Raw genomic sequence first — 27,412 nt, 5'->3', positions numbered from 1 at the left:
GCTATTGCGCTCACTAGAAATTTCATTTGCATATACGGCGCTCCTAAAGCCATCCTTACGGACCAAGGAACTAATTTTCTCTCTGGTCTCATACGAAATTTAGCTAAAATGTTTAATATACAACACTTTAAAACTACCGCCTATCATCCTCAGTCTAACGGTTCTCTTGAAAGATCACATCATGTACTGACAGAATATCTTAAAATTCAGGTCCAGAAAGAGAGAGACTGGGATAGTCATATTAACATGGCAATGTTTTCTTATAACACTAGTGTTCATGAAGGAACTAAATACCCACCATTTGAGTTAATCTTCGGTAGAATAGCCCGATTACCCTCCGCTCACCCACCTGTCGAAGGAAATCTAGAGACTACCTATCGAGATTATCTGACTGATTTATTTAACAGAATACATGACACACAAGAAGACGCACGCAAAAACCTCATAAACTCTAAAGAACGAAGTAAACATTATTACGATCGAAAAGTTAACGAACAAAATTTTCAAGTAGGATCACGTGTATTTTTACTAAAGGAACCTGCAAAAGGAAAATTCGCCGACCAGTATACTGGACCCCATGAAATTATAGAAGTTCTACCGCAGTGCAACGTCAAATTATTAGTCAAAAATAAACCCAAAATTGTTCACGTTAACAAGTTAAAAATTGCACATGTTGAACCAGGATAAAATAACATGTATCATCTTTGTTTACAGATGTTGGCAGCGCCAACGAAACATTATTCCAGGACCTAAAGCAGTTATCCTCTTTAACAGCTCTCCATCGTCTGTGACTACGAACTGCCCCTAAGGCCCCGGATCAACTTCAGGTGGAAACAGTTCTCCTTTTTATCAATACTGTTTTACGGATCACCTGACATCTTTTATTAATTAACTAATTAATAAATTTTCCATTTCTAATAAACCATCTTAATTTCTGCTTAAATGCAGCAACCGTACTAAATATTTCTACTTTATACGCATAAAAAAAAAAAAAAAAAAAAAAAAAAAACTTTAACAACAATAAATACTAACGCTATACTTACTAATTGCAAAATGTGCATCGGGAAGAATTTTAAATACAACCCACATCCCTTGTTAAAGCACTTTCCAGAATTATATGAAATAAAATGCCTACGAATATCTGGCTACCAAGCTGAAGAAAGTGGCAATAGACTTTGTATTAAATGCTATAACCGCACAACCCCAAAGGGTTATAAACATATAATTGGTCACGGAGTTATAGACGGAGATATGAGCCCTGCCGACTGTCAAATCTGCAGCAGCGAAATAGCCATAGAAAAACGCTCTGTTTTACAATGTAACGATTGCTTTATCGCTTATATAGAATTCATGAACGCCTTTAAAACATACTATTCTAACAAAATCGCACTTCTAGTTCTGGACACTGCTACCCTGGATGTTCTTTACCTCTCGGTGTACGATAACAACACTGGCTTCGAAATTGAATTGAGAACCCCAACCTAATAACCAAATAATCTATTTACTAAAACAAAATCTATTTTCTAACATTTACATACTCCTATGTAACCTATATTCTAACCTTGATGAGTTATCTAGTCATAACTAAAACAATTCTATAAACGGTCTCTAGCTTAACATTTATTAACCAAATAAATCACTAATCTATAACAAAGTATAGAATAAATTATATCTTTATTATAACCTTATAAATACTTAAGTCCAAGGCAAATGCAATTCCGCGTAATTAACTAAAATTAGGAGATACAGTAAACTAGTTATACTACATTTCGTTAAACGTACAGTCTAAAACGTAATATGAAAATTATACGCAGCATTTAATCATTATTAGTGTTCAAATTTATAGAGATAATACATATATATATATATATTAAATGATAATATATCGTTAAAATTATATAAAATATACATTCTATATTACTACTTTTAACTCTAAGTATTTTAATACTTAATGAAGACATTGAACGAAAACATTTTGGAAAATATACTATACTTTAAGTAACTTTAAAATGTCCTATCTATTTAATCCTAATACGATAAAGTGTCCTATCTATTTAATCTTATATATATAAAATGATAAAATGTCTCTTTATAGCTTCCTTCGATCTTACTACTATAATTATTCTGGCGAAACAATTACATTACGACAAATAACTAGTCTTAAGCAAATATGGCTGACAAATATCTGATTTATTTAATCTTGATCGTAGATAATAAAGTGCTCGTCCTATTTAATAAATAAAAAAAAATAATAAAAAAAAAATAAAAAAAAAAACAAAATATATATATACGATAATTAATACGATAATAATATAACAAAGTGCATTCTTAGCTTCTTACGAATCATATATATATGGATTTAAATCATAAGAATATATATATTTTAATTAATGAATCTTAATCATAAACAATAAAATGCTTCTACGGTGTTTCCTCTAATCTTACGAGTATATAAAGTACTTATGAAGGCAGTATGAAATAAAATAACGCAGTTTCTCGATAAGCATAATTTTAATAATTACGTAAAATACATGCGATAATAATTATTATAAAGGAACTATTAAAAATATATACGTTTGCAATCGCGCGCGCGCTCTTCAGAATAACCTGAATCGATGACGCTATCAAGGCAGTTCTGAAACAATGCACAAAAATAATGTAATGTCAAGCAATGAGATAAACCCAAGGCAAAACAAAGTAAAAGAAAGCTTACTTACCTAATTCTTATAGAATCCCGCTTGGCGTAAAACTTCTTCACGGTACTCCGCGTTTTCAAAATCATCGTACCCCGCGTCCTCACACCTCCTCACCGGCGCCGCGAAATCGATCATTCTCTGCACCCTTCTTTCAGCACGTAGTCTACTCATCTTCACTACGTTCTTCCACAAGCATACCCTCCACGGTGGTCCACAATCCCAGTCGTCCTCTAACAAACAAATAAAGGTTACATACATCGAATTATCAATTATATATTAACAAACCGCGTCATAAAAAAAAAAAAAAATTTTTAAAGAACTTACTGAGCATCTCATCGGTGATCAGAAATCTCTCTCTGAACAATCTCTCCTCCTCGCTCCATTCCTCGAATAATTTATTCAGGGAGAAAATATCATCCCCTTCCTCCTCCAGGAAAGCCTCCCAGCGCCGTCTCTCTTCGGCTCTCACTCGCCGATCTTCGCGATCCTTCTTCGTGTATTGATACACAGAAAGAATAACGTCGGGCTGAGAAAGAAAACCCTTAATTATTATATTTCCCTATCTCGATCGCCCCGTTCCAAATTATTAAGCAAATATCAAATATCATTAATATCAGAGGTAATAGCATTAATAATAAAACAGACTCATACACATTCATGAATAACTACTTACGTTCTCCTTATCAAACTCCATCACCAGAATTATCGGTAATCGCCTGATCACCACCCTCGTTTTCGAATACGGGACTTCAATTTCCATTATAAATTTTTCTTTTCTCACAACACTCTTACCACTGCAAAAACTAAAGTGCGACTGTGCGATTCTTCTTCGTTGACCTGCACGTGGAAAACCATTTTCTTTTTCCTCCCATTCCCCCTCTACTCACATACACTTCTACCTATGATATGTTTACGACTTGACACGCCCTTTCTAACTTACCAAAGACGTTAAAACACAACCTTTCCCAGCGAAAAACTACACATATGGATGCAATATCAGACCCTCGCAGCTTGGCGGCCTGATTCAGAGAACTAACAAAATACGAAAGCGTCCTCGAAAAAAATAATAACAAAAAGAGAGAAGAGAATTTTTTTTTATCATTAAGCATCTATGTAAGTTAATATAGTATATATTCCTCGCTACGATAAGCTTCACCCTAAATAATTAACATCTACGCATTGGTTCTAACTGATCTAATTAAAGTAATTTTAATGAAATATATATATCTTAAGTATAGAACGTACATATATACCCAAGTACAATTCTTATATCTTACTCAGTTGCAAAATAAAGTTATAAGACATATAGCATATATATATAAAAAAAAAAAGGAAAAAAATAATTTACATATTCATAATTTTAGAATAAAACGTGCATATAATCTATTATAATTCCATACTTTACTCGGTGACAAAAGGATACCTCATATACTATATATATATATAGATATATATATAAAGAAAAAAAAACCCAAAAAGCACACAAAAAAAAAATAATAATAATAAAACAATATATATATATTTACGTATAATTAGAATAAGAATATATATATATTCAATAATAATCACATATATATATATCCTACTTGATTACAAAGCTATAGGAATACAAACATACACATATAACCATAATTTTAAAGCAATATCACATACACGAACAATTAGATTAAGAATATCTATATATATATACTTCACTATGCATTATTACAGACATGTTGTCGTACTTCGCGATTCTCGTTCTCGTTAATCCGATTCACGCTCTTATTGGATTCGATTGTGGCGGACAACACCTGAATATTACTTCGGTATCGTTGCTCGATGTTGGAGAATGCAATCTTGATATACGGAAACCCAATTCGACTGACGTCTACATGCAACTCTTACAACTCTCGGACTACAATCATGCAGAAGTCATCCAGTGCAAGGTGGAAATATCACGGACAATTTACCACTGCGGAATGCACTCGCATGTCTCCATAGTCCATAACGGAAAGGCAGATTATATCCACGAAACCGGATATACAGTGTGCCGAAGGGCATTCCAAGATGGAACATTCTCTCTCGGAGATAGCAATATCATTCACGGACTAAGAGCTAATCAGACTACTTATCACAGTCTCACCTTAGCCGGACGCACTAATAACGACGGAACCTGCAAAGGCACTCAGTACTCCGACCCTTACGGAACCTGGGACAACGTCGTTGTTCAAGCCGTCGTCAAGATCTCCTTGAGGACATCGCACGTTCCCGTACAATTAAACTCCGGAAAAATAATATTAAAATCCGGAACCATTTGTCTCTTGAGCGAAGGATTTTGCATCGATTCCGAAAACGGATACTCGTATTGGAAATCCTTGCCAACATCTGCTTGCAATTTCCATCAATATGACGTTCTTTATGAGGGTTTAGCAACTAAAATTACAGATAATTCAACTAACCCTCTTTCTCCAATTATTTATAGTCTGACTACGCAGGACGTCACGTTCGCACTTACGAAGACAAAAGAACAACCCTTGTGCGGATACACTTTATTTCGCACAGAGCACCCTAAGCTCTTTATCCTAGAGACAAAGCAAGGCGATACCTTCGCCAGCCGAGGTATCATCCCCGTGGACAACCTGGATATATTCACATATATGAATTCTAAATTCGTGTATGTGGAAAAACACATCCGACAACAAATGACTTCATTATATTATAATGTTATGCAACAAAAATGCGAATTAGAAAGACAGGTAATCACCAACGCCCTGTCTTTCGCTACTCTTCAACCAGATGAATTCGCATATCGCCTTATGAAAGGACCCGGCTATATGGCAGTTACAACCGGGGAAACCACGCACATCGTCAAATGCATACCTGTAGATGTTGTAGTAAGGAAAACAAAGGAATGTTACACGGAATTACCTGTAACCACCCGCAACACTTCCTTGTTTCTCACCCCGAAATCCCGGATAATTTCTAAATATGGAAATCAAAGGGAATGCAGTTTTGAATTACCAACTATGTACCGTATCGAGGATACATGGGTTCAATTTACACCTGAACCTCAAATCAGACAGTTACCTCCGCAACAATTAAAACCAATGACGACATTAACCTGGGATTATTTGACGCCAGGAGCCCTCGCTGTCAGCGGAATATACTCCGAAGAAGATATAGAAAAACTGAGGGATCACATTATGTTCCCCGCAGAGAAACCCGCTCTTCTAAATACAATTGCAAGAGGAATTACGGGATACTCCATTAACTCCGACGCTGTCTCCATGTATAATTTATTGGACGAAGCCTCTCTCAATAAAATTGCCGAGAGTGCCGCCTCACGAGTATGGACCGGATTTATTTCATTCGGATCCGCAACCGCTGGAATCCTTGGCATTCTAATAATTATTCGCATCATAAAAGTCTTCGTCGATACAGCTATTCACGGTTATGCCTTACATTCCGCCTATGGATGGAGCATGCATTTGGCTGGAGCCATTTGGAGCTCTCTCACTCATCTACTACTTCATCTCGCACGAGGACCTGTCGATAGGACCGATAATAAAAAACCAGCCAAGGGACCACCGTCACCTTCTGCTCCTGAAGACCTCTCCAGGGAACCTACCGTAATCATTAATGGGTTTTCAAGACCAAATGATAATGCCTCATCCAACATCGAATCAGCAACTACTAATAATGTTTCTGATATTAATTCATATCAGAATTTAAGAGATCGTTTAAAAGATCTCGAACAAATTCCTTCGAATACATCGCAATTTGTTCTTAAATAAGGGGGGAGGTGTAACGTCCCGTCATTTTCGCAAAACCATATTTTTGCGCACTACTGTTTTTCCTGCGCCAATACTTAAAATTTAAGGATAATTAATGATTTTCCTCTTTACATATAATTGTTTAGACTAAAATCAAGCATTTATATTATTAATTACTAACCATACCAAATCTAGGGTCTCCAGTTATCTAGTTCTAACTAGCCGCTACCAGGAACTAGCGATCCGACCAATCAAACGTCATCCGAGACCCCTGAGCGTATACTTCAACTAACCAGTTATTATTAAATGAAACTAACCCTTAGCAATAAGAATATATTTTAATCATGACTAACCCACTTATATATGAATATTCAATATTAATTAAACAATATAATAATATTATTTATGGAATCAGAAACATAATAACTTGTCGAACTTTACTTAACAATTTAAGACTTATAGTAATGAGTTTTAGAAGTATTTTAATCACTGACAGAATTATTATGAGGAAGGTTCCATAAATCCTTATCTTGCGATGCATTGTAACGACAAGCCTGCGACAAGCATTCGATGAATTACTAAAAGTGTTCAAACACTTAATATTTTAAGATTTCATCCGCAATTATATTTACGAAGCCTTATTTCAGTCATTAAATGATTTCGATAACGAACCCAAGATTATTAAGATTTATTGAGTAAATTATTAAATGAAGAGACTTATAAATAAGGCCCAAGTGGATATAATTAAAGAGAATATTTTATTATAGAATTAAGTCAAACGAGAACAAGAAAGTCTCGATATTACGTTATGGAATCATAATTCTATAATTTAGAAATAACTTAATCTTACCCTATTGCATTAAACTCAAGTTTTATTATAAATTATCAATCATTAAGAATTCCAATTAATAACATAAAATAAATTATATAAGAAATGATTCCATAAACGTACAAATGAATATTTGGCGAACTACAAGAAACTTTAACATGTATCTATGCGCAGACCCCTCTAAAATCAGCTCACAATCAGCAAGTAATTAAGTGCCGATCGTAGGTGACAAGCCGCTTCCGTCCGTTATCTCCCTCGCGTTATCGGATGCTAGCGTTCAAACCACAAAAGAATAATAAATTAGACACTTCTTGGAATCGTCGCTCCTCATCTCAAGCTCACCGCCTAACTTCGATATCCGGTCCAGATTATCTAAAACTCGTAAATTGATAGTTGACACCTAGAGCGTTCGCTCCTGCGGGTCACCGTATCATGACCTCTTAGTACAATTTATTGTGACATATTCCAAGAAAACGTCTTTCTTAGAAATCCCCACCAAAAGGGAATTGCACACGACACTCAGATTTTTCTCGATTTGATGGGTATATAAACCCTTAATTCTCACCGTAACTCGGCGGCATACCATCATTATCATCTCACCGTAACTCTACGGCATCTCATTATCGAGATCCCACCGTAGCTCTACAGTACATCATTTCTGTAGCCTTACGATACTCTGTATAAAGTCACGCGTTTGCCGTCAACTGCGTCAACATACTCAAATTGTTAGTCGCGCATAGAATTATAAAGTAAAAGTTAAATAAAGAACTCTTGTGCTTCAAAACTCGAATACGTTGATTTTGCCAAACATCCCGCGACCGAGGTCCTAGAGAAGGGAAAAAGGCGAACGAGCGTATTACGATCCACTGCCTGAAGTTCACAGTCTATCACAAGGTAAGTACTTATAATTACCCAGACTATTTAACACGCCAATTTTAATTCTAAGTTACTCTAGACTGACAATTCTCTTTCAATCACTACCTTCTCCTAAAACAAATAAACGAAATCCACTGTTAAGCATTGCATGCAGCTAACAGTTTCCCGTTGTCAATCAGTATTTATCAAATCAGAATCCAACTACCTTTTCATAATTATTCAAGGTATCAATATCAGAATTTAGCAACATTAACGTAGAAACAATACTCCTGGTATCACTCGGACGTCGTCCAAACCCGCATTTTACCTCTAGCCGTTGGACGTACCTTTCGTAGGTCCAGACGACTCTTTACCATTTCCCCTACTTCCCGTCGTTGTCGAGGCATTCATCATACTTGCCCGACGACAAACCTCCCATCAACACCCTGCGTATCTCCATCGTCGACGAGGCATTCATCATACTTGCCCGAAGACAACTCCTCATTACCTTCTCTCACCTAATAAAAATCGATAACAGGAGAAAGATATCGCATAAGGATTCTTAAACAGAATTCCGGAACTAATTTCACTCTGGACGTGGTCCAATCCTCATTTTACCTATAGTTGCAACGCATACTTTTACCGTAAGCACACAAGCAACTCTCTGCCTTTTCCCCTACTTCCCGTCGTTGTCGAGGCATTCATCATACTTGCCCGACGACAAACCTCCCATCAACACCCTGCGTATCTCCATCGTCGACGAGGCATTCATCATACTTGCCCGAAGACATTCTCCGTACCCCCAGACCTTCCTTTTGAATTCATATTTAAACCCAAATGAATAGACGTATCGGATATTGATATCTCACTCCCTCTAGTTCCCCTTCATGTTATCTCACGATAATCCTTATCTAACTCATTATTAACCCTTCATTCTGACCATATGACTCCTTGTAGATGAGCAACCCGAGAAACAGAAAAGCACGTCGGATAAAAAGGAATCATCGAGCCGGCTTGAAAACTCGCGAAACACGCGCTGCATCGACCTTACGCTGGTTTAAGCGTAAGGCATATAGAAATAAGCCGCGTGTCATATCGTGTGAAGTAGTATCATTTTCTCCCGATACATTACGTCGCTTAAAGACCTCATCTTCCCAAACTAATACTCCACGAAGCTTAACAAACGAGCACGAAATAACGCCTATAATAAACTTACCGTCAGGCTTAGATTCATACTCTCCAGAATTAATATTATTCTCTGAATGGTGTCAGAACATACGCTATTTAAAAGAAAATTACACTGCAGATAACCATCAAGAAGAATCTCAATCTAACGATTTAATCTCTCAACTAAAAACTCAACTCCCCGAGAATTCTTTAGAAATAGATGAGTACGATAATTATCTAAATTATTGATGTATGTACACTTAATCATATGTGCATTAAATATATTATTCTCATCATTGCCTCTACCAATTAATTCAAATGCTACCCAGATCTACTGAATTAGACGTCCAAGGATTAACAAACGATGATGCAAATTCAATTATAAACATAATTATCGGGCTACTAACTGACGTTTTAGAAGGAACTATTGATATCGATCAACTCATAATCTGCTTAGATAATCTTCATATCCCTGGCGCTCAAATAAGCGTCGAATTCACAGACGATTAAATAAATATCAAATTCATTTTATTAATTAGCCCCTGAATTATTATTATCCAGATGAATAAACAACTTCAAGGTTTAATTTGCAATACAATTTACCAATTAATACTCAATTTGATCTATGAATATTTGAATGGTAAAATAACTTTCGATCAAGTCATAACTATTTTAAACGACATCGAAGATATCGCTAATAGATTCGATACTCCCAACTAGTAACCAATACCCCACTCCTGTGACCTACAACATTCCCTAGATCCGTAACTTCGGTCCTAGCTCTCGGCGTCCCAGAGGTATAGCCGGTGTAAGCAGGTTGCCTCACAAAAATAGAGAGCGCCCGTTTTCTCACTAGCCTAGGCATAGAGAGAGAAGGGAGATCACCCAGACGTGACACATGTAATATTTGTTTCCTTTCTTCTTCCGTATAATTTTCAGTATTTTCAGTGCTTGTGTTGTTTACTTCTATTGCATGTATTTTTTGCTCCTTTTCCGATTCGCTTGTATCTCGGATTACATTACGGCTTAATGCGTCAGCGTTTGCGTTCGCTCGACCCGCCTTGTGTATTATTTCGTAATCGTATTCTTCTAACTTGAGCCTCCATCGAATCAGTCTCGATCCGGGGTCGTTGACATTGAATAGCCATATTAATGGTTTATGATCGGTCACGATTTTAAATTTCGTGCCGTATATGTATGGTCTAAAATATTTGGCGGCCCATATTATTGCGAGTAGCTCTTTTTCAGTTGTGTTATAATTTTTTTCTGCTCGTGACAAAATTCTGCTTGCGTAAGCAATGGGGCGATCATTACCTATTTTACCTTGCGATAGCACTGCTCCGATAGCGTAATTGGAAGCATCGGTAGTCACTATAAATTCTTGTGCGAAGTCGGGATATTGCAACACTGGCGCAGTCATCAGTTTTTCTTTTAATGTTTCAAAGGCGTTTTGTTGATCTGTGGTCCACTCGAATTTTTCTGACTTTCTTGTTAGCTTTGTTAATGGCTTGGCGATTTTTGAGAAGTCCTCTATAAATTTTCGGTAATATCCGGCAAGGCCTATGAATGACTGTATGTCCTTTACTTTTTCGGGCCTTGGGAATTCTTTTATTGCCGTTAATTTTGAGGGATCTGGCGATATTCCATTTTCTGTTATTATGTGGCCTAGATATATAACTTCCTTTCGTAGGAACTCATATTTATTGGGTTGGAGTTTTAAGTTATTCTTTCGGAGTCGTTGCAGTACTTCCTTGAGTCGTTTATTATGTTCTTTTAGGCTGGCTCCGTATATGACGATGTCATCTAAATATACTAAGCATTTGAGCCCTTGCATTCCGCTGAGTATGGAGTTCATCAACCGCTGGAAAGTTGCTGGCGCATTTCTTAGTCCGAACGGCATTCGATTAAATTCGTAGTGTCCGTAGGGTGTTGAAAATGCTGTTTTATTTTTGTCTTTTTCGGCCATTGGAATTTGGTGATATCCTGAGGCCAAATCCAGCGTGGTAAAATATTTGGCGTTGTCTAACTGATCTAATATGTCAGTAATATTCGGAAGAGGATATGAATCGCCTATGGTTAGATCGTTCAGTCTTCGGAAGTCTATTACTACTCGAAGTTTAGGTTGTCCGGATGCGTCCATCTTCTTAGGCACAACTAGTAAGGGTGCATTCCACTGACTCATACTCGGCCTTATTATTTTGGCTTTTAGCATCTCGGTTATTTGTTGACTTACTTCGGTTTTATGTTTTTCGGGTAAGCGATATGGTCTTATATTTACGGGTGAAGTATTACAACGCGTATTTATTTCGTGTTCTATTGTGGTGGTGCACGTTAAGGGTTCCCCTTCTACATGAAATATGTCTTGGTATTCTTCACAGATATTTAAAAGTGCCCTGTGTTCTTCATCGTTTAGATGGTCGGTTCGTAATAATTTGCAAACGCGGTTCTTCCGTGGTTCTTCTAGCTTGGTTAATTTGTCGCTAATTATTGCGTTTATCCCGGTTGTAGTGTCTCGTTCAATTTCTTCGATGGTCACTGTTGGTGTTTCTATTTCGACCTCCTCGTCTGCCATGTTTATCATACTGATCGGACAAGTGAAGTCGATCGGTTCTACTAGCGCATTTCTGATGTATATACCGGGGGCGGTTTCTGCTGCTTGAACTATGCCTATTTTATTTATATTCGTCGCGGCTCTAATTATGGTTTCGCAGCGAGGTTTTAAAGTAATCTTGCTAGTGGAGTGTAGGTTTAAGATATCTTTCCCTAGCCTTAACTGTGCTTTCTCGAAATCGCAGACGGTGGAATGTTTTTGTAAGAAGTCGAATCCTAAGATTCCGTCGTTTTCGATGGGCATATCGTCTTTTACCACGTAGAACGCGTGTTTTATTTTATGGTCACCTATCTTGATTGTAGCGTTTATCTTTCCTATGGTGTGTACCTTGTGTCCCGTTATTCCGGTGAGTGAAATATCGTCTTCATGGATTAAAGTATCATCTTTTAATTCCTTTAATTTTATTAATGAAGTGGTTGCTCCTGAGTCGCACATCATTTTTACCCTCCCTTGTTTTGCTTCGCGTATGGGTAGTGTTACTGTAGGTAATCCTGGTTCGCCTTTTATGTGTGCGACGCGGTATTCTAGCGCCCTTTTTGGCGGGTTTTTCTTGTCTTTGCTTTCGTCTTCGCTGCCGCTATTAGAGTCGGTGTTCTGTTTCCGTTGACGATGCGATTCGCGCTGCTCGCGTGTATATTTGGAGTGTGATTTTAGGTCTTCGTTTTGTTTTTTATATCCGCTATTTTTAGGTCGTTCGTTTAACTTCCAACATTCGTTGCGGTTGTGCCCGGATTTCTTGCAATAATTACAGTACTTAATGATCGCGTTTACTTGCGATCGTTTCTCAGGTTTTGGGAGCGCGAACTTGAAGCTACTGCGGCAGTCGCGTCCGTAATGTCCGTTTTTTCCGCATTTGTGACATTGAATCCGCGACGTATGCGGGTGCTGCGAATACTTTGATTCGTGTGTTTGCTTATCCGCGGTCCTAGGGGACTCGAGGAGTTTTTCGTCTTCGCCGGCGCCGGTTATTGCCTCTTGTAGAGTTTTAAATCGTTACGCCCGTGCGAGGATTTTAAGGTCATGGCGTAACCCTATTTGGAAATTTATGAGTGCTTGTTCCTTTATGGTTTGCTGTATTCCACATTTATTTTCCGGGGTGTAGCCCTTTCCCTCAGTTATTGAGTCGTATAGTTTCATTGCTAATAGGTCGACGCGTTGACCGAATTCTTGTGTGCTTTCGTTCGGTTGTTGTTTTAGTGAATTGAACTCTAATTGTAGGCTCGTCGTGCTGCGTTTGGATTTATAGCATGACTCTAATTGTTCCTTTAATTCTTCGAATGTTTGAATATCGTGAGTTTCAAAATCTTGCATGGCTTTTTCGTCTAGTTTTGTGAATAAGACCTCTTGAATTAAGGATTCTTCGTCCTCGGGGTTAATTTTTTTCATGGCGTAAGTACATGCATTTAAGAATTTTTTGAGTTTATGAGGCGTCCCATTGAATTCGGGAATCATGACGCGTGCTTCCTTTAGGGCCAGATACCTTGAAGGGAGACTTCGTCGGTTCCTAACGTCGTTTCCTGATCTTCCGTACGTATAGGTCGTGTCGAGGTCACGGTCTGTATCTCGCGCATTTTCTAATTGGTGTCGGTTCAACGTTTGTTGTGTCTCTCGGTTATTCGTGGGCTGGTCGCGTATCTGGATGCGTAATCGGTCTATTTCGTTCCGCATTTCGCGTTGCCCTTGTATGAGTTCAACAAGTAGGTCATTTTTTGGACTGAAAACTGGACGTCCGGCGTCGGCATCATGCTCGGCGGCATTAATTATAGATCGTAGTCTATTGATTTCTCTGTCTATGTCTTCAGTGGGGACCGCTCGTGGGCGTGAGTTTCGTCTCATTTCGCTTATAATACTACCATCCGCGGATACCGGCGAATAATTTCTTCTGAAATTCCGTTGCTAGATGCGCGGCTCGCGGGTCGGTCTTCCTCGTTTGTATTGTCGGCATCAGGTGGTCGCACGTATTCTGCTGTCTGTTCGGTGTCGGGGTTTGGATAGTATGCGCCTAGATTCCAACGCGAATTACTACGAATATTCCGGTCTGTCGGTTCGACTACCGGTGCGGGGTCTACGATGCGGGGTTGAGTCGGGGAGCGGTCAGGCCTGCTCCAGAACCGAGGTCTGAACGTTACGCGTTTTCTGAGTCTTGCCGACATGAGGTTGTCTCGCTTAAATTTTTTGCTACGTTTGCGGGTTACTTCCCCGTCTAGTATACAAGAATTTAGTTTCGCACTTACAGCAGTAGTACAGCTCGCATTTTCGATGTATTTCGTGTCAGCGGCTAGTGTGGTGGTCCCAGGTTCCGTGGATGCTGTGGCGGTCTGCAGCTTGGCGGTGCTATCTCGTCAATTGTGGTCCCACGGTGTTGGTCGTCGTGTTCACGGCGATGGCTCTCGGCTTTTTCGTACGTTCACTGTTTTATCACTAACTGTGACAGTTCCCGTGATTGATTTTGTCAACTGGTTTTTGGAAGTATTTGTTACCCTTTGTCACAAGACGATCCTTCGGTATCCCACCGCTGCCACCAAATTATGTTATGCCCTTGTGAGGCACAGGATAGTTATGGGATCGCTACCGAATTAGAACTAGGAAGCTCGGGAACGTCAGGAGGAATCTCACTCCCGTTTGTGGTTTCACAATAAATTTAATATAAATAGTCAGTTGTACAAAGTATATGAGCGTCTTGGGATGACGCAAATTAAAGTATGCTTACACAGTTGTTGCGTAGATCACTTGTTCACAATCGTGTCGTGGTTTGTTATTAACGTACTTGCGCTTTACTACAGCTTGACTGGGACCTCGAGAGTTGTCTTAGGGTCCTTTTTATATGTAATAATTGGGTTACCAGTCGCAAGCGAAGGAGGTTAATGGAACGCTTTGCTTGCGATTTTGGTAATTTCTTAATTAGCGCAGTGCTTACTCAGCGTTAGTCTCGTTTTTCTGATTTCGTATGCTTGTCGAAATTCTTATTGCCTCAGCGCTTTTGCAAGCATGCGTCTTACTTATTTTTGTGTAATATATACAAAAATAATAATAATTATATTATGTGATTTTAATAAGTATAGTTATAGCTTTTAGGGCTATAACAATTTATACGACAAGAAAGAAAAAGATTATAAGAACAGAAATGTCGTAGAAAACTCTGGCTATTTATTGGTAACAAATTGAAAGCATCAAGTGAGTATATTACAATATATTTGATAAATATTAATTATCCTAGAAATACTAACATCAAAGTTTTTCCTAAATTTCTGTTCGTTTTGTATACGCAAATAAAAAGTTAGGTTAGGTTAGATTAGGTTATTTTGTTGGAGAAGATATAGAAAGTTTGAATTCTGATAAAGGACTGGTTTTCAATCACATTTATACCATTTTCAATTAAAATTTAAAAAGATAAGCTAGAGAGCCTACGTTTGTTATTGTTTTTTCTGAATAATATACATTATACGAATTAATAACTGTCGTTCTCTAGCTCCTTATCTTTTTAAATTTTAATTAATTGAGCCTTTTCAACATATTTTTTTTGTCATTTTCAATTAGTTGAAGTATGCTGAATATATGTCACATATAAAATTACATAAATACAGATATACTTGATGGAATACAGTATTAAATAATTATAATTGTTATTTAGGTTCTGAATGTAGAGATCGCTGGATTGCCTTGCGGAATCGATTTTCAAAAGAACGATGCAAATTAATACGATCAGGATCAGGAGCATCGGATCAGAAAGAATGGCCATTAATGAAAAATTTGGCATTTTTACACGAATGTGTAAAACGACGGAAGACATTTGGTAACGTCGAGTCACCATGCAAAGACACTGAAGATTCTACATGTTCTATGCTATCAAATGATTCCTATGCCAAAGATTCTCAAAATTCGGCTCAGAACCATGATGCTGCTGAAGAATTAGCCTATGAAGATGTTCAGTACATTGATGAAACACCAAACGAATATGTGGAACATCTGGACGAACAAACTGGTTTGCGATTTTATTTTAAAATTTTGTAATTTTCTTTAAGTCTTTGCCTTTATAGATACTATTATAATAAACACTTTCGGTTGTAGCAATTATAAATGTTTTACGTTGGAATGTATAAAGTATCGTAGAGAGTGATTTTATACAGCTGATGATTGATTCTTCAAACTACACTAATTGTTTACTCTCTTTAAATATTAAAATAATTTGTTTTAATTATAAACATAGTAATAATACATTAAAAATAATACTAATTGTTTGGCGCTCACTTTAGTTAATTAATAAGTAATTAGAAATAATTTAGATGTAAGGTTGATAAATATAGATAATCAATAATTCGACTCACTTATCGGTGCTGCCATCGTCGATCCACCGATGATACCTCGTGAAGAATTTGCGAGCTTTTTGCTGGGTCTGCTACACGCTTGCAGGGAGACGATTGGAACTCACTCTCGCACGGACCGCTCTCGTACTCACTTGCGACACGGAGCTCTCGCATTGTGGATGTCCGCTCTTTTGTCTACGACAATTACGCATAGAATTCCTGCTTGCTTGCTTGCCTGTGCTTTTACCTTGCCTGATAGCATTGCTGCATGGACTCAAAGCAAAGAAGGACGAGAATTCTAAAGTTTCGAGAAGCCACGAGGACCGAACAGCGAGATCCCAGGTATGCACCGTGCGGTGAGTCACAATCGCTCGCTAATTATTTGCTATATATTTAACAATTGTCGCGCTTTGTCGCTTGTCGCTTTTGCTAATTCTTACCGAAAGTTATTCTCGATTTACTATTCGCGAGCCGCTAAGTCTTATACCCTTCGCGTGTAAAATTGCTCGATACAGTCCATGATTTAAATAGAATAAAATCGCAACTATCGCTTTAGGAGGAGACTTGAACACACCCTCCAAACATTGGTCCTTCGAGCCGGATTTCTTCACTTAAAAAAAAAAAAAAAAAAAAAAATTGATTTTCGAATGTTAGTACTATTTAACACCGACCTCTCGTTGCCCGATTTTACCTTGTATTTTCTTCTCGCTCTCTCTCGCTCGTTTTTTTTGTCGCGGCATTCCAGAGTTTTGAGTGTGTCAATATTTTCGTTGAGAGCTACACTCGGTTCGCTCTAATATCGAAATCTTGCTAACATAACTTGCGATATCATAAATCACTGCGTTCAACTCGATTGTTGCGTGCGTTTATTATTTGATCCTTACATTATTGTTGCTAGATTTGCTACTATTTTTCGCCACTATTATTGCTATTAATTTTGCTATTATTCTTTGCTACTATTTGCATTATGAGTATTATTCGTTCTAAATTCTCGCTATTATTACGGGCTATTATTTTGCGATTTATCTGCTAGTATTTTTTTGCTACATTTGGATGCTATTTGATACTGCTTGATATCTTGTGTATTACTTTAAGTTTATTATATATATATATATATCTTATATTAATTGCCACTGCTATATTGTGATTATTACTTGCTATCATTATCTGCGCATTTATTGTATTGTTACTTGATCGGATTGCTGTTATTATTTGTTGCTTTTGAAAAATTATTGATTCTTATATTATTGATTATTACAATTGTTAACTGCAATTGAAATTGAGTAAGAATTATAGAATTATATCGATTATTAATTTGATTGCTCTGGCATTCACTGGTATAATTACTTTCGCATCTCGGGAATTATATTTTGGAAGCGAATTCCAAAGAATTGATTTTGATACTCGTAAATCAGTCCTGAACATTTCGTCTATTCATGTCTTGCTTGTGCGAACATTCTTAGTGTTATTTGCATCATTGTAAAGAGGCACATCTTCTATCCAGAGTATTCATGAATTGTCATCAATTATAATATTCTCATAATATATTGCGCACTCTTATAATATAATATTGTTGTATATTTATGTATATATGTATCTCTATATTTGCTTGTGTTAATTTGTCATTCTTTACAGCATTCTTATTTAGTAATTGGAATTTTCCAAAATTTGTTCTGCTCGCTCGACGCCTGTAATCTCGCGTTCTCTCGAGCCTCGCGCGTGTGTTTACGTTTTTTCTATCCTTTCTCTCGCCGTAGTCTTCACCGTGCAAGAGCTCGCTCGTCCAGGATCTATTATCTTACAGTTTATATTATTTACACCGCATATATTTCCGAGGTCGTTCTCGTGAATTCGGTCCTTTCTCGCTTTCATTCGAACTGAGATAAATTTCGTAATTTGTGCTCCTGAATCTCGAACGATAATTACCGAACATCTATCTGGTCGACTTCTTGGCACGAATGTTTATATTGGACTGTCGATTGATTTTGATTTGGGTCGAAAAATTGAGTCGATATCGTCGCGTGATACGTTGACTTAAATATTTCTAATTCACGATGACAAAAAATGCTCAGATCAAACGCGAATTGTGCGTTAGGCGTTTGTCGGAAATTTTTGACACCGCGGTAAAGGCTGAAGCGGACCCTCTGTATAAAACCGCATTTTTTGCGTGCTATCCGGATGTAGACACCCTTATTGAGGATTTCGAGATCGCTCATTTGAAATTGCTTCAGGATGCTACGGCAGATTTCGAGACTGAGGATAAAGTTCGGGCGCGCTTTGATAAAATGCGTTATCGCATAAAAACGGCATATCACACGTTCGTAAGTGAGCCTCGATCCTCAACAACTGAAACTCCCTCGGCTAATTCAGCATCAAAAATCAAGCTACCTAAGATATCTTTACCGCGTTTTTCGGGAGATCTTACGCTTTGGCCCTCCTTTTTCGCGCTTTTTAACTGGTCGATTCATAATAACACGCAACTCGACGCGATTGACAAATATCAATATTTGCTTGCCTCCTTAAGCGGGGACGCGCTTAATGTGGTTAAAAATCTGCCTCTATCCGCGGACCACTATGAGATCGCGTACGATTCTTTAGTCGGTAGATATCAGAATAAACGTAAGTTGGCCAGTCATTACTGGCGTTCAGTCGTAACTGCAAAATCGTTGAAGGCGGATTCGTCCGACTCGCTACGTCAGCTCTTAGATAAGTTTAATGAAAATTTGAGAGCTTTGCAGTTAATGTATTTCCCTACGGAGACGTGGGATTTTATATTGCTAAACCTATTGTTAGACAAAATCACTCCTTCGTTGCGCGAGAAGTTCGAAGCGGAGCATCGCGAAGTTGAAATCCCACGATATGAGCAGCTAACTACGTTTTTGAACGATTACTGTCGAGTTTTCGCGTCTTTATCGAGTGCGCCAATAAAGACGGGCAAATCGGAGGGAAGGTCCGCGTCATCTGTTTCCTCGTTTGTGACTAGTACCGTAGATTGTCTTATTTGTAAAGAATCTCATGGCCTTGCAAAATGTCCTGGGTTTTTGAAATTGTCGGCCAAGGATAGATACTCCAAGGCGAAGAATCTGAGGTTGTGCTTGAATTGTCTTCGTTCGGGGCGTCAGGTAAGCAAATGTCCATCTAGTTGGACCTGTCGTTCGTGCAAAGCAAAGCACCATACGCTTTTGCATTTTGAGCCTCGTTCTACGGAGGCTACTATGACCGCCGTCGCCTCTTTATCGGAAACAGCGTCGTCCTTCTTGACTGCTACGACTGCCACTGAAACAGTACCATCGCTCGTGACCATGGCTAGCATCTCCTGTTCTAAACCTGTCGTTCTATTATCGACTGTTAAAGCTGAGATTGCTGACATGGCAATTTTTCTCCGGTCCGTATTCTTTTAGACTGCGCGAGTCAATCTAACATTATTACCGAGAGTTGCGTCCAAAGAGGCGGGTTTAGTCGTACGCCTAGTCAGATGGTAGTGCTCGCGTTGAATGATGTCAAGGCCGCCACCACCAAGGGTAGCACTTCTTTCGTGCTTCGCGTCAGAGATCGAGATGATATCCGGATTCCAATAGAAGCTACGATACTCTCTCGTATCTCTTCTCAGTTACCTAGTGGCAAGGTAGAGTTAAGGTCGTGGAAACATTTAGAAGGGTTATCGCTAGCGGATCCCGACTACTATCGTCGAATCGACATTTTGCTAGGGGCCGAAAATTTTGTATCATATCTTCGAGATGGCCATTGTAAAGGAAAGGTAGGAGAACCAGATGCCCTTAATACTATATTCGGATGGGTATTGATGGGCGCGGTCTCTTCGGTGGCATCGCAGCCCGTGCATTCCTTTGTGACCTCGCTGGGGACTCTGGATACTACTATCCGAAAGTTCTGGGAGGTAGAGGAGATTCCGTACAACGCGCCGGCATCAAAGGAGGACCAGTTTTGTGAAGAATTGTTCGCGCATACTACTCGTAGAGATGGTCTCGGTAGATTTGTAGTTCGGTATTCCTTTTCACAGAAGTCACCTTGTTTCGTCGATTCGCGCCAAATTGCTCTTAATCGATTTCGATCACTCGAGCGCCGCTTCAAATCCGACGAGGCCTTCAAGTTGCAGTACTTGGCGTTTATGCGAGAGTTTTGAATTGGGCCACATGGAGCTTATTCCTCAACCGTTTCCGGTGGACGGTGAAGTTTATTACTTGCCGCATCATGGTGTCATAAAGCTTGATAGTGAAACTACTAAATTGAGGGTAGTTTTCGACGCTTCCTCAAAGGGCTCTAATGGGTTGTCGCTTAATCAGACACTTTTGAGTGGACCAAAGTTGCAGCAGGATATCTCGGCCATCTTGATTCGCTTCCGCATTGGATCTGTGGCCCTGACCGCAGATGTCAAACAAATGTTTCGACAGATTCAGGTTGAACCTTCGCAATGTGACTGTCAGCGGGTCGTGTGGCGATTTTCGGATTCCGAACCTATAGCGGATTATAGATTACGAACCGTAACCTTCGGGATCGCTTCCTCTCCGTATTTAGCGATTCGATGCTTGCTTCAGTTATCGGAGGAGAGCAAGGAAAGTCACCCTTTAGCGTCTCTGGCCTTGCGATCATCCTTATACGTCGACGATATTGTGGCGAGTGTTCACTCCATCGAGGAGGCTCTCGCGCTTCGAGATCAATTACAGGACTTGCTCCGAAGTGCGGGTCTTTCCTTGAGAAAGTGGGCTACTAGCCATCCTGCCGTGCTAAAGGATATCGCGTCGGAGCATTGCAGCGATTCGATGTTATCTTTCGACTCTGGTGAAAATTATTTTCTGAAGGTGCTTGGACTTCGATGGTATGCGCCTTCAGATTGTTTTGCATTTCAGGTTCACCCCTTAAATAGAGAGTGCTCAAAGCGGGTCATCCTATCGGAGTTGGCGCGAATTTTTGACCCCTTGGGATTTCTGGCGCCTCTCACTTTCGCTGCCAAGCTGCTCATCCAACGATTATGGACGCTAGGCTTGGACTGGGACGTTCAACCTCCTACTGATATTTGTCAACAGTGGGCTAGGTATGAACTTGAGCTGGGGGAGCTGGCCTCTTTGCGAATACCTCGATCTCTTGCGTTTGATGGTGTGCTGCGTGGGGAGATTCATGGTTTTTGCGACGCCAGTGAGCGCGGTTATGGGGCCGTCGTTTATTTGCGTGTCGATACGACCACTCGGGTCATTATTCGCCTGCTTACCGCTAAATCGAAGGTCGCTCCGCTTAAGTCTCTCACCGTGCCACGCTTGGAATTATGCGCGGCTCTATTACTCTCGGAATTGATTAAGTATTTGCAACAGGTACTCAAGGATCGGTTCACCTTGGACTCCGTACACGCCTGGTCGGATTCAATGGTGACCCTTGCTTGGATTCGGTCATCTTCACATCGGTGGAAGACTTTTGTTCGTAATCGCGTGGCACGGATACAGGAGAATCTCGCTGTTGCTGCTTGGGGTCATGTCGGGACTGACTCTAATCCCGCTGATCATTGCTCACGTGGATTGTTTCCTCGGGAACTTGTGGCCTGCGACCTATGGTGGAAGGGGCCCGATTGGCTGAGGGATTTTCGACCACGCAATGAACTCGATACTGATTCTGTCGTTTTACCGGAAGCTGAGACGGCTTCGGTTGCATTTCTCACTAGCGTTTTATCGTCTCCATTCGAACTCTTGTTGTCGAGATTCTCGTCGTTGGAGAAGATCTGTCGTATCGTAGCTTACTGTCATCGTTTTGTTAGTAATTGCCGAAAAGTTCCGATTCCAAGTAGTGCGGCTGTCGATCAATTGGAATCTCATTCCGCTCTACTCTTGCTGGTTAAGTACGTGCAAACTGAAAGCTTCTCGGTGGAGCTACAAGCGTTGGAAAGCAAAAAGAAGGTCTCCCGGGATCTCCGCAAACTTGTTTCTTGATTCGCGCGGAATCCTCAGGGTGGGCGGAAGGATAGTAAACTCGATCTTGCCATACGAGACGATGCATCCGGCATTGTTACCGAACCGACATCGTCTTACGGAGCTTCTGATTGAGAGCACTCATCAACAGCATATGCATCCTGGCAGGCGTACTCTGCAGTATCTATTAGCTCAAAACTTCTGGGTGTTGGGAGTGCAGCGAGCGATCAAGCGAGTTCTCTCGAAATGCTATCTTTGCTTCCGGGCAAGCCCTCGTATTGCTCAGCCTTCCATGGCCTCTCTACCCTCCGAGCGAGTCAATCAGGTCAAGCCTTTCTCCATTATGGGCGTGGATTTCGCTGGCCCCTTTTTAGTGTCGCCTCGTCGAGCTCGCGGAACTACCTCGTTTAAAGTGTATGTTTGCTTGTTCGTGTGTTTTGCAGTTAAGGCCGTCCATTTAGAAATCGCCTTTTCTTTGAGTACGGACTCATTCTTGGCCGCCTTGCGGCGTTTTGTTGCTCGGCGCGGAAGGTGCTCGCTCATCTTCAGTGATTGCGGTACCAATTTTGTCGGTGCGCACTGCGAACTGTTAAGATATATGGAATTGGCTACCGAAAGTGAGAAAATCAGGTGGTCATTTAATCCGCCTTCGGCGCCTCATTTTGGAGGCCTGTGGGAGGCGGGAGTAAAATCATTCAAGACACATCTCAAGCGCGTAGTGGGTGATCAACTCCTCTCGATAGAAGAGTTCTCCACCATTCTTGCTCAGGTAGAAGCTGTTCTTAATTCCAGGCCTCTCTGCCCAGTGAGTACCGATCCGAACGATCTTGCGGTCCTCTCGCCAGGACACTTTCTGACCACCGAACCTCTCGTTTCACTTCCGAGTCCCGATCTAGCGTCTGTGCCATTGGGTCGATTAGATAGGTGGCAACTCATTCAGCGGATGCATCGAGATTTTTGAAAACGATGGCATCTCGAGTATTTGCAAACTGTACAGCAGCGTCCTAAGTGGCTCAATCCTGGGGCGCCCGTTTCGAAAGGCGCTTTGGTTCTCTTAAAGGAGGCCAACGCGTCTCCGTTGCATTGGAAGCGCGGGCGGATTGTATCTCTGTATCCCAGTCGCGATGGGATATCTCGGGTAGCCACGGTGAGGACTGCGGACGGATTATTGACTCGTCCTCTGGTGAAACTGTGCCCTCTGCCGATGGGCAACTCACCGGAGAAAAATGTAAATTGAGAGTTCTTAAAAATAAGTCTTATTTTGGTGGGCGGTATGTTTGGCGCTCACTTTAGTTAATTAATAAGTAATTAGAAATAATTTAGATGTAAGGTTAATAAATATAGATTTACTATATGTTATCGATTGTCACGAGAAGTCGGTGGATCGCGATCGGCTGTGTAATCAATAATTCGACTCACTTATCGGTGCTGCCATCATCGATCCACCGATGATACCTCGTGAAGAATTTGCGAGCTTTTTGCTGGGTCTGCTACACGCTTGCAGGGAGACGATTGGAACTCACTCTCGCACGGACCGCTCTCGTACTCACTTGCGACACGGAGCTCTCGCATTGTGGATGTCCGCTCTTTTGTCTACGACAATTACGCATAGAATTCCTGCTTGCTTGCTTGCCTGTGCTTTTACCTTGCCTGATAGCATTGCTGCATGGACTCAAAGCAAAGAAGGACGAGAATTCTAAAGTTTCGAGAAGCCACGAGGACCGAACAGCGAGATCCCAGGTATGCACCGTGCGGTGAGTCGCAATCGCTCGCTAATTATTTGCTATATATTTAACAATTGTCGCGCTTTGTCGCTTGTCGCTTTTGCTAATTCTTACCGAAAGTTATTCTCGATTTACTATTCGCGAGCCGCTAAGTCTTATACCCTTCGCGTGTAAAATTGCTCGATACAGTCCATGATTTAAATAGAATAAAATCGCAACTATCGCTTTAGGAGGAGACTTGAACACACCCTCCAAACACTAATTCAATTTTCAGGTATACATGAGGATTTTGACGACGTATCTATGGACGAGACTTCAAAAGAAACTCTAGACCGCACTTCAAGAGAAACCACTCAATCACCTGCAGTAAAACGCCCGCGCTCCAGATCCACTACTCCGAATGATAAAGGTTCCTCAAATAAAGCATCTGTCCAAGCCAAAATGGATGAAGCCGTAGATATTTTTAAAAAATTTGTAACTGAAAGAAACACTTTGATTGCGGAAGATAATTCCTTGAAAAACTTTTGTAACTCAATATATGCTGACTTGAAAAATTTAGACAATAGAAAATTGATACATTGCAAAGTAGAAATCATGCAAGTAATTGCCAAATATTCAGAGTAATACATATATAATTTAATATAAAAATAAATCGTTTTATTAGTAATATGTATGTCAATTTAATATAAAAATAAATATAAAAATAAATCGTTTTATCCTAAACTTGTTTTGTACAATTTTTATTTGCTAATCTAAGCATTTTTAGTTTTTATTTGCTAATCTAAGTATAATTTTTATTCATTAGTTTCTAATTATTAATTCCTATTTTTTAGTTCCTAATTATTTTTATTAATTAATTTCTAATTACTATTTATTACTAATCTAAGTCTAATCATTTTATTAGATTTTTTTACAAAACTAATTATATTAAATTTATAACTTAATTATATTAAACTTAATTACATTAAATATATAAAATTAATTATATTGAATATATACAATTAATGAAATTGGTTAAATATATCTTATCGATGTCACTCCGGTCTGGATCCTTTTGAAATATGTGCCCACTGCCAAGGAACTGCTCCTTCATGCAAAAGATAATGTGCCATGCTGTCACGTAGAGCAATCATTGATCTTGATGGATTATTCGCACCCATGCGTCCTATTCTTTGAAAACTATTATCAATTTGTTCTTCTCGAAATAAACCTTCTGTAATATGACCATTATCTCGAATAGTGTCAGAAAAATTTGAAGGGCAATACACTAGCTGTTCGGCATTTTTTTCAGAAATGCGCAGAAAATTATGTAAACATATTGTGGCAGCGGTAATCCTTTCTACATTATCAATTTCGGCAATGATATTATTTCGCAAAATTCTCCACCTTGATGCTAAAATACCAAATGAATTTTCTATTGTTCTCCTTGCTCTTGATAATCGGTAATTGAAGATTTGTTTTTCTTGATTTAAATTCCTTCCCGGATAAGGTCTTAGAATATATGGTTTTAGAGGAAAAGCCTCATCTCCAACAAAGTAGTATGGAAAATCCATATCTGTGTTCAGTAATGGTGTGCTTGCTGGTAATTTTATCTTACCGGAGTCCAATCCTCGGCCGAAGGCTGACTCCGAGAATACTCCACCATCAATTTGCGAGCCATATGCTCCAATGTCTACAAGTGTGAATATGTAGTCAGCATCACAAACAGCCATGAGGACGATGCTGAATGTTTTTTTATAATTAAAAAAAGCAGTTCCTGATTTTTTTGGTGCCTGAATTGTTATATGTTTTCCATCGATTGCACCGCAACAGTTAGGGAGATTCCATTGTCTGTAAAATTCGTTCGCTTTCTCTTTCCATTCTTCAACTGTTGGTTGTTTGCAATATATGGGACTAAGAACATTCCATATTGCTTCACAAGTTTCCTTGATTATTACAGATACAGTAGTTTTTCCAATCAAAAAGGACCACGCAACTACTTGCATACTGCAGCGTTGAGACAAATAGCTGCAATAATATAAATAATACATTATTCTTTACATCGAAACTAATATATATAATTCTGTACAAGACATTATAAAAATTAAAAGATTTTATCACTTACAATAATGTAATAACTAGTCTATGTTCCGGACTTATAGGCTCACGTCTGCTCCACTTTACTAATTTGTGTTGTATAAGTCCTAACAATTTGTAGAAATTGGTCTGCGACATTCTTGTATATTTAATAAATTGTTCATTATCTACTGTCGCCATGTCTTTGAATAAATAATGAAAATGTCCTGTGTCCTTCCTTTTTTGATTAATTGGACGTACACTCCAACGGCGTTTTCTCCTTATTTTTTTAATCAACGGTGCGTCTTCATATGCAGTGTATGCTAGCCCCAGAATTGATAAAAACATTCCACACACAATAATTTCAGATAAATCCATCGTTTCTGTGTTGGACAAATCCATTGTTTCAATTTAAATTTATTTATATAAAAAAAATATGACTTTTACAGGTTATGCGTTTTACGGTGTGACTGCGACCGTAACAGCGGCGTACTGACTGTTATAAACCGCCCCTTTACAGATTACGGTAACGGCCTCTACGGCACCAGCCTAAGTTAACGGTTACGGCTATTATAAACCAACCTTAACGCGGCTCAGAAATTTTCAAATTCGCTGGAACATAAATCTCGGCTGGAATAATGGGTACTCAAATACTTGGGCCCGTTATTCTTCCGGACATTTTAACTGGCCAAACGTACGTGGAATTTTTGAGAGAAAATCTGCCAGATTTTTTAGAAGAAGTGCCACTATTAGAAAGAAACAAGATTTTCTTCCAACAAGACGGTGCTGGGCCACACAACGCCAGAATTGTAACGAATCATTTAAACAAGCAGTTTTCTGCACGTTGGATGGATCGGTATGGCCCGATACGTTAGCCCGCAAGTTTCCCGGATCTTAATCCTTTGGATTTCTTTTTATGGGGATATTGTAAGGAAAAAATTTACAAAACGCTTCCCGAGGACGTCGACGATTTGGAAACAAGATTGCGACATGCGATTTGGGATATCGAAGAAGAAGTAATGGAGAACGTCCAAAGAAATTTATTGAAACGCATGAAAGCTTGCGTTAGGATGGATGGTGCTCATTTTGAGCACCTATTATAAATTTTTTAAAATTAATAATCAATCCGCTCTTTTCAGAACGACCAAAAACAATCCGCTCTTTTCAGAGCGATCAAAAACAATCCGCTCTTTTCAGAACGACCAACACATTTATACGTGGAACATCTTGTTCGCAAAACATAATAAAAAACATAATAATCATTTTTCTCACGTCTCGCTTAAAACAGAAGAGGCAAAACGTGCGTATAATGTTAAGTTATTAAAAAAAAAGTATTATAATACGTTTTTTTTTATAACTTAATTATTATACGTTTTCGAAATTAGCGCATTCACAATGCAAAGGCTTCGATTAATCGCAAGACATGGTAGCGTCTCGCGGGTCTCGCGTTAATCATGTTCGGCAACGCCGCGTGATTGTTGTCGTCGCGACGCGACGCAACGCGACG

The 27,412-nt window shown here is 39.3% G+C and overlaps 5 protein-coding genes across 5 annotated transcripts; 4 read left to right on the top strand and 1 right to left on the bottom strand.

Moving 5' to 3' along the window:
* Nucleotides 1-2,498: 2,498 nt before the first annotated feature.
* Nucleotides 2,499-3,949, bottom strand: LOC145946663 (uncharacterized). The gene is made up of 4 exons (XM_083056425.1): nucleotides 3,370-3,949; nucleotides 3,021-3,222; nucleotides 2,718-2,926; nucleotides 2,499-2,635 (listed from the first exon to the last, which is right to left on the bottom strand). Exons 1-3 carry the CDS (start codon nucleotides 3,454-3,456, stop codon nucleotides 2,718-2,720), a joined length of 498 nt encoding a protein of 165 aa, XP_082912551.1. The 5' UTR covers nucleotides 3,457-3,949; the 3' UTR covers nucleotides 2,499-2,635.
* Nucleotides 3,950-4,405: 456 nt separating this feature from the next.
* On the top strand, nucleotides 4,406-6,469 carry LOC145946660 (uncharacterized). The gene has a single exon (XM_083056421.1). The coding sequence runs from the start codon at nucleotides 4,409-4,411 to the stop codon at nucleotides 6,467-6,469; it is 2,061 nt and encodes a 686-aa protein (XP_082912547.1). The 5' UTR covers nucleotides 4,406-4,408.
* A 9,182-nt stretch (nucleotides 6,470-15,651) lies between these two features.
* On the top strand, nucleotides 15,652-20,355 carry LOC145946674 (uncharacterized). The gene is made up of 4 exons (XM_083056436.1): nucleotides 15,652-15,892; nucleotides 16,321-16,556; nucleotides 18,446-19,532; nucleotides 19,616-20,355. Exons 1-4 carry the CDS (start codon nucleotides 15,652-15,654, stop codon nucleotides 20,353-20,355), a joined length of 2,304 nt encoding a protein of 767 aa, XP_082912562.1.
* A 10-nt stretch (nucleotides 20,356-20,365) lies between these two features.
* LOC145946673 (uncharacterized) lies at nucleotides 20,366-22,147 on the top strand. The gene has a single exon (XM_083056435.1). It carries the CDS (start codon nucleotides 20,366-20,368, stop codon nucleotides 22,145-22,147), a length of 1,782 nt encoding a protein of 593 aa, XP_082912561.1.
* A 61-nt stretch (nucleotides 22,148-22,208) lies between these two features.
* On the top strand, nucleotides 22,209-23,087 carry LOC145946672 (uncharacterized). The gene has a single exon (XM_083056434.1). It carries the CDS (start codon nucleotides 22,209-22,211, stop codon nucleotides 23,085-23,087), a length of 879 nt encoding a protein of 292 aa, XP_082912560.1.
* Nucleotides 23,088-27,412: the final 4,325 nt, after the last annotated feature.

The sequence above is a fragment of the Prenolepis imparis genome, unplaced genomic scaffold (genome assembly GCF_030444845.1).
Source record: "Prenolepis imparis isolate NDT839.2.m4 unplaced genomic scaffold, iyPreImpa1.0 SCAF_18, whole genome shotgun sequence".
NCBI classification, from domain to species: Eukaryota; Metazoa; Arthropoda; class Insecta; order Hymenoptera; family Formicidae; genus Prenolepis; species Prenolepis imparis.
The sequence above is the reverse complement of the archived record's forward strand: the minus strand, read 5'-3'. Positions and strand labels throughout refer to the sequence as shown.

Coding starts and splice junctions, on each gene's coding strand:
- LOC145946660 (XM_083056421.1), top strand. CDS start 4,409: ATGTTGTCGTACTTCGCGATTCTCGTTCTCGTTAATCCGATTCACGCT.
- LOC145946673 (XM_083056435.1), top strand. CDS start 20,366: ATGGAGCTTATTCCTCAACCGTTTCCGGTGGACGGTGAAGTTTATTAC.
- LOC145946674 (XM_083056436.1), top strand. CDS start 15,652: ATGAAAAATTTGGCATTTTTACACGAATGTGTAAAACGACGGAAGACA. Junction 15,893..16,320: donor ACATCTGGACGAACAAACTG/GTTTGCGATTTT, acceptor ACACGCTTGCAG/GGAGACGATTGGAACTCACT. Junction 19,533..19,615: donor GACCATGGCTAGCATCTCCT/GTTCTAAACCTG, acceptor GTATTCTTTTAG/ACTGCGCGAGTCAATCTAAC.
- LOC145946672 (XM_083056434.1), top strand. CDS start 22,209: ATGCATCCGGCATTGTTACCGAACCGACATCGTCTTACGGAGCTTCTG.
- LOC145946663 (XM_083056425.1), bottom strand. CDS start 3,456: ATGGAAATTGAAGTCCCGTATTCGAAAACGAGGGTGGTGATCAGGCGA. Junction 3,223..3,369: donor TGGAGTTTGATAAGGAGAAC/GTAAGTAGTTAT, acceptor TTTCTTTCTCAG/CCCGACGTTATTCTTTCTGT. Junction 2,927..3,020: donor GATCACCGATGAGATGCTCA/GTAAGTTCTTTA, acceptor TTTGTTTGTTAG/AGGACGACTGGGATTGTGGA.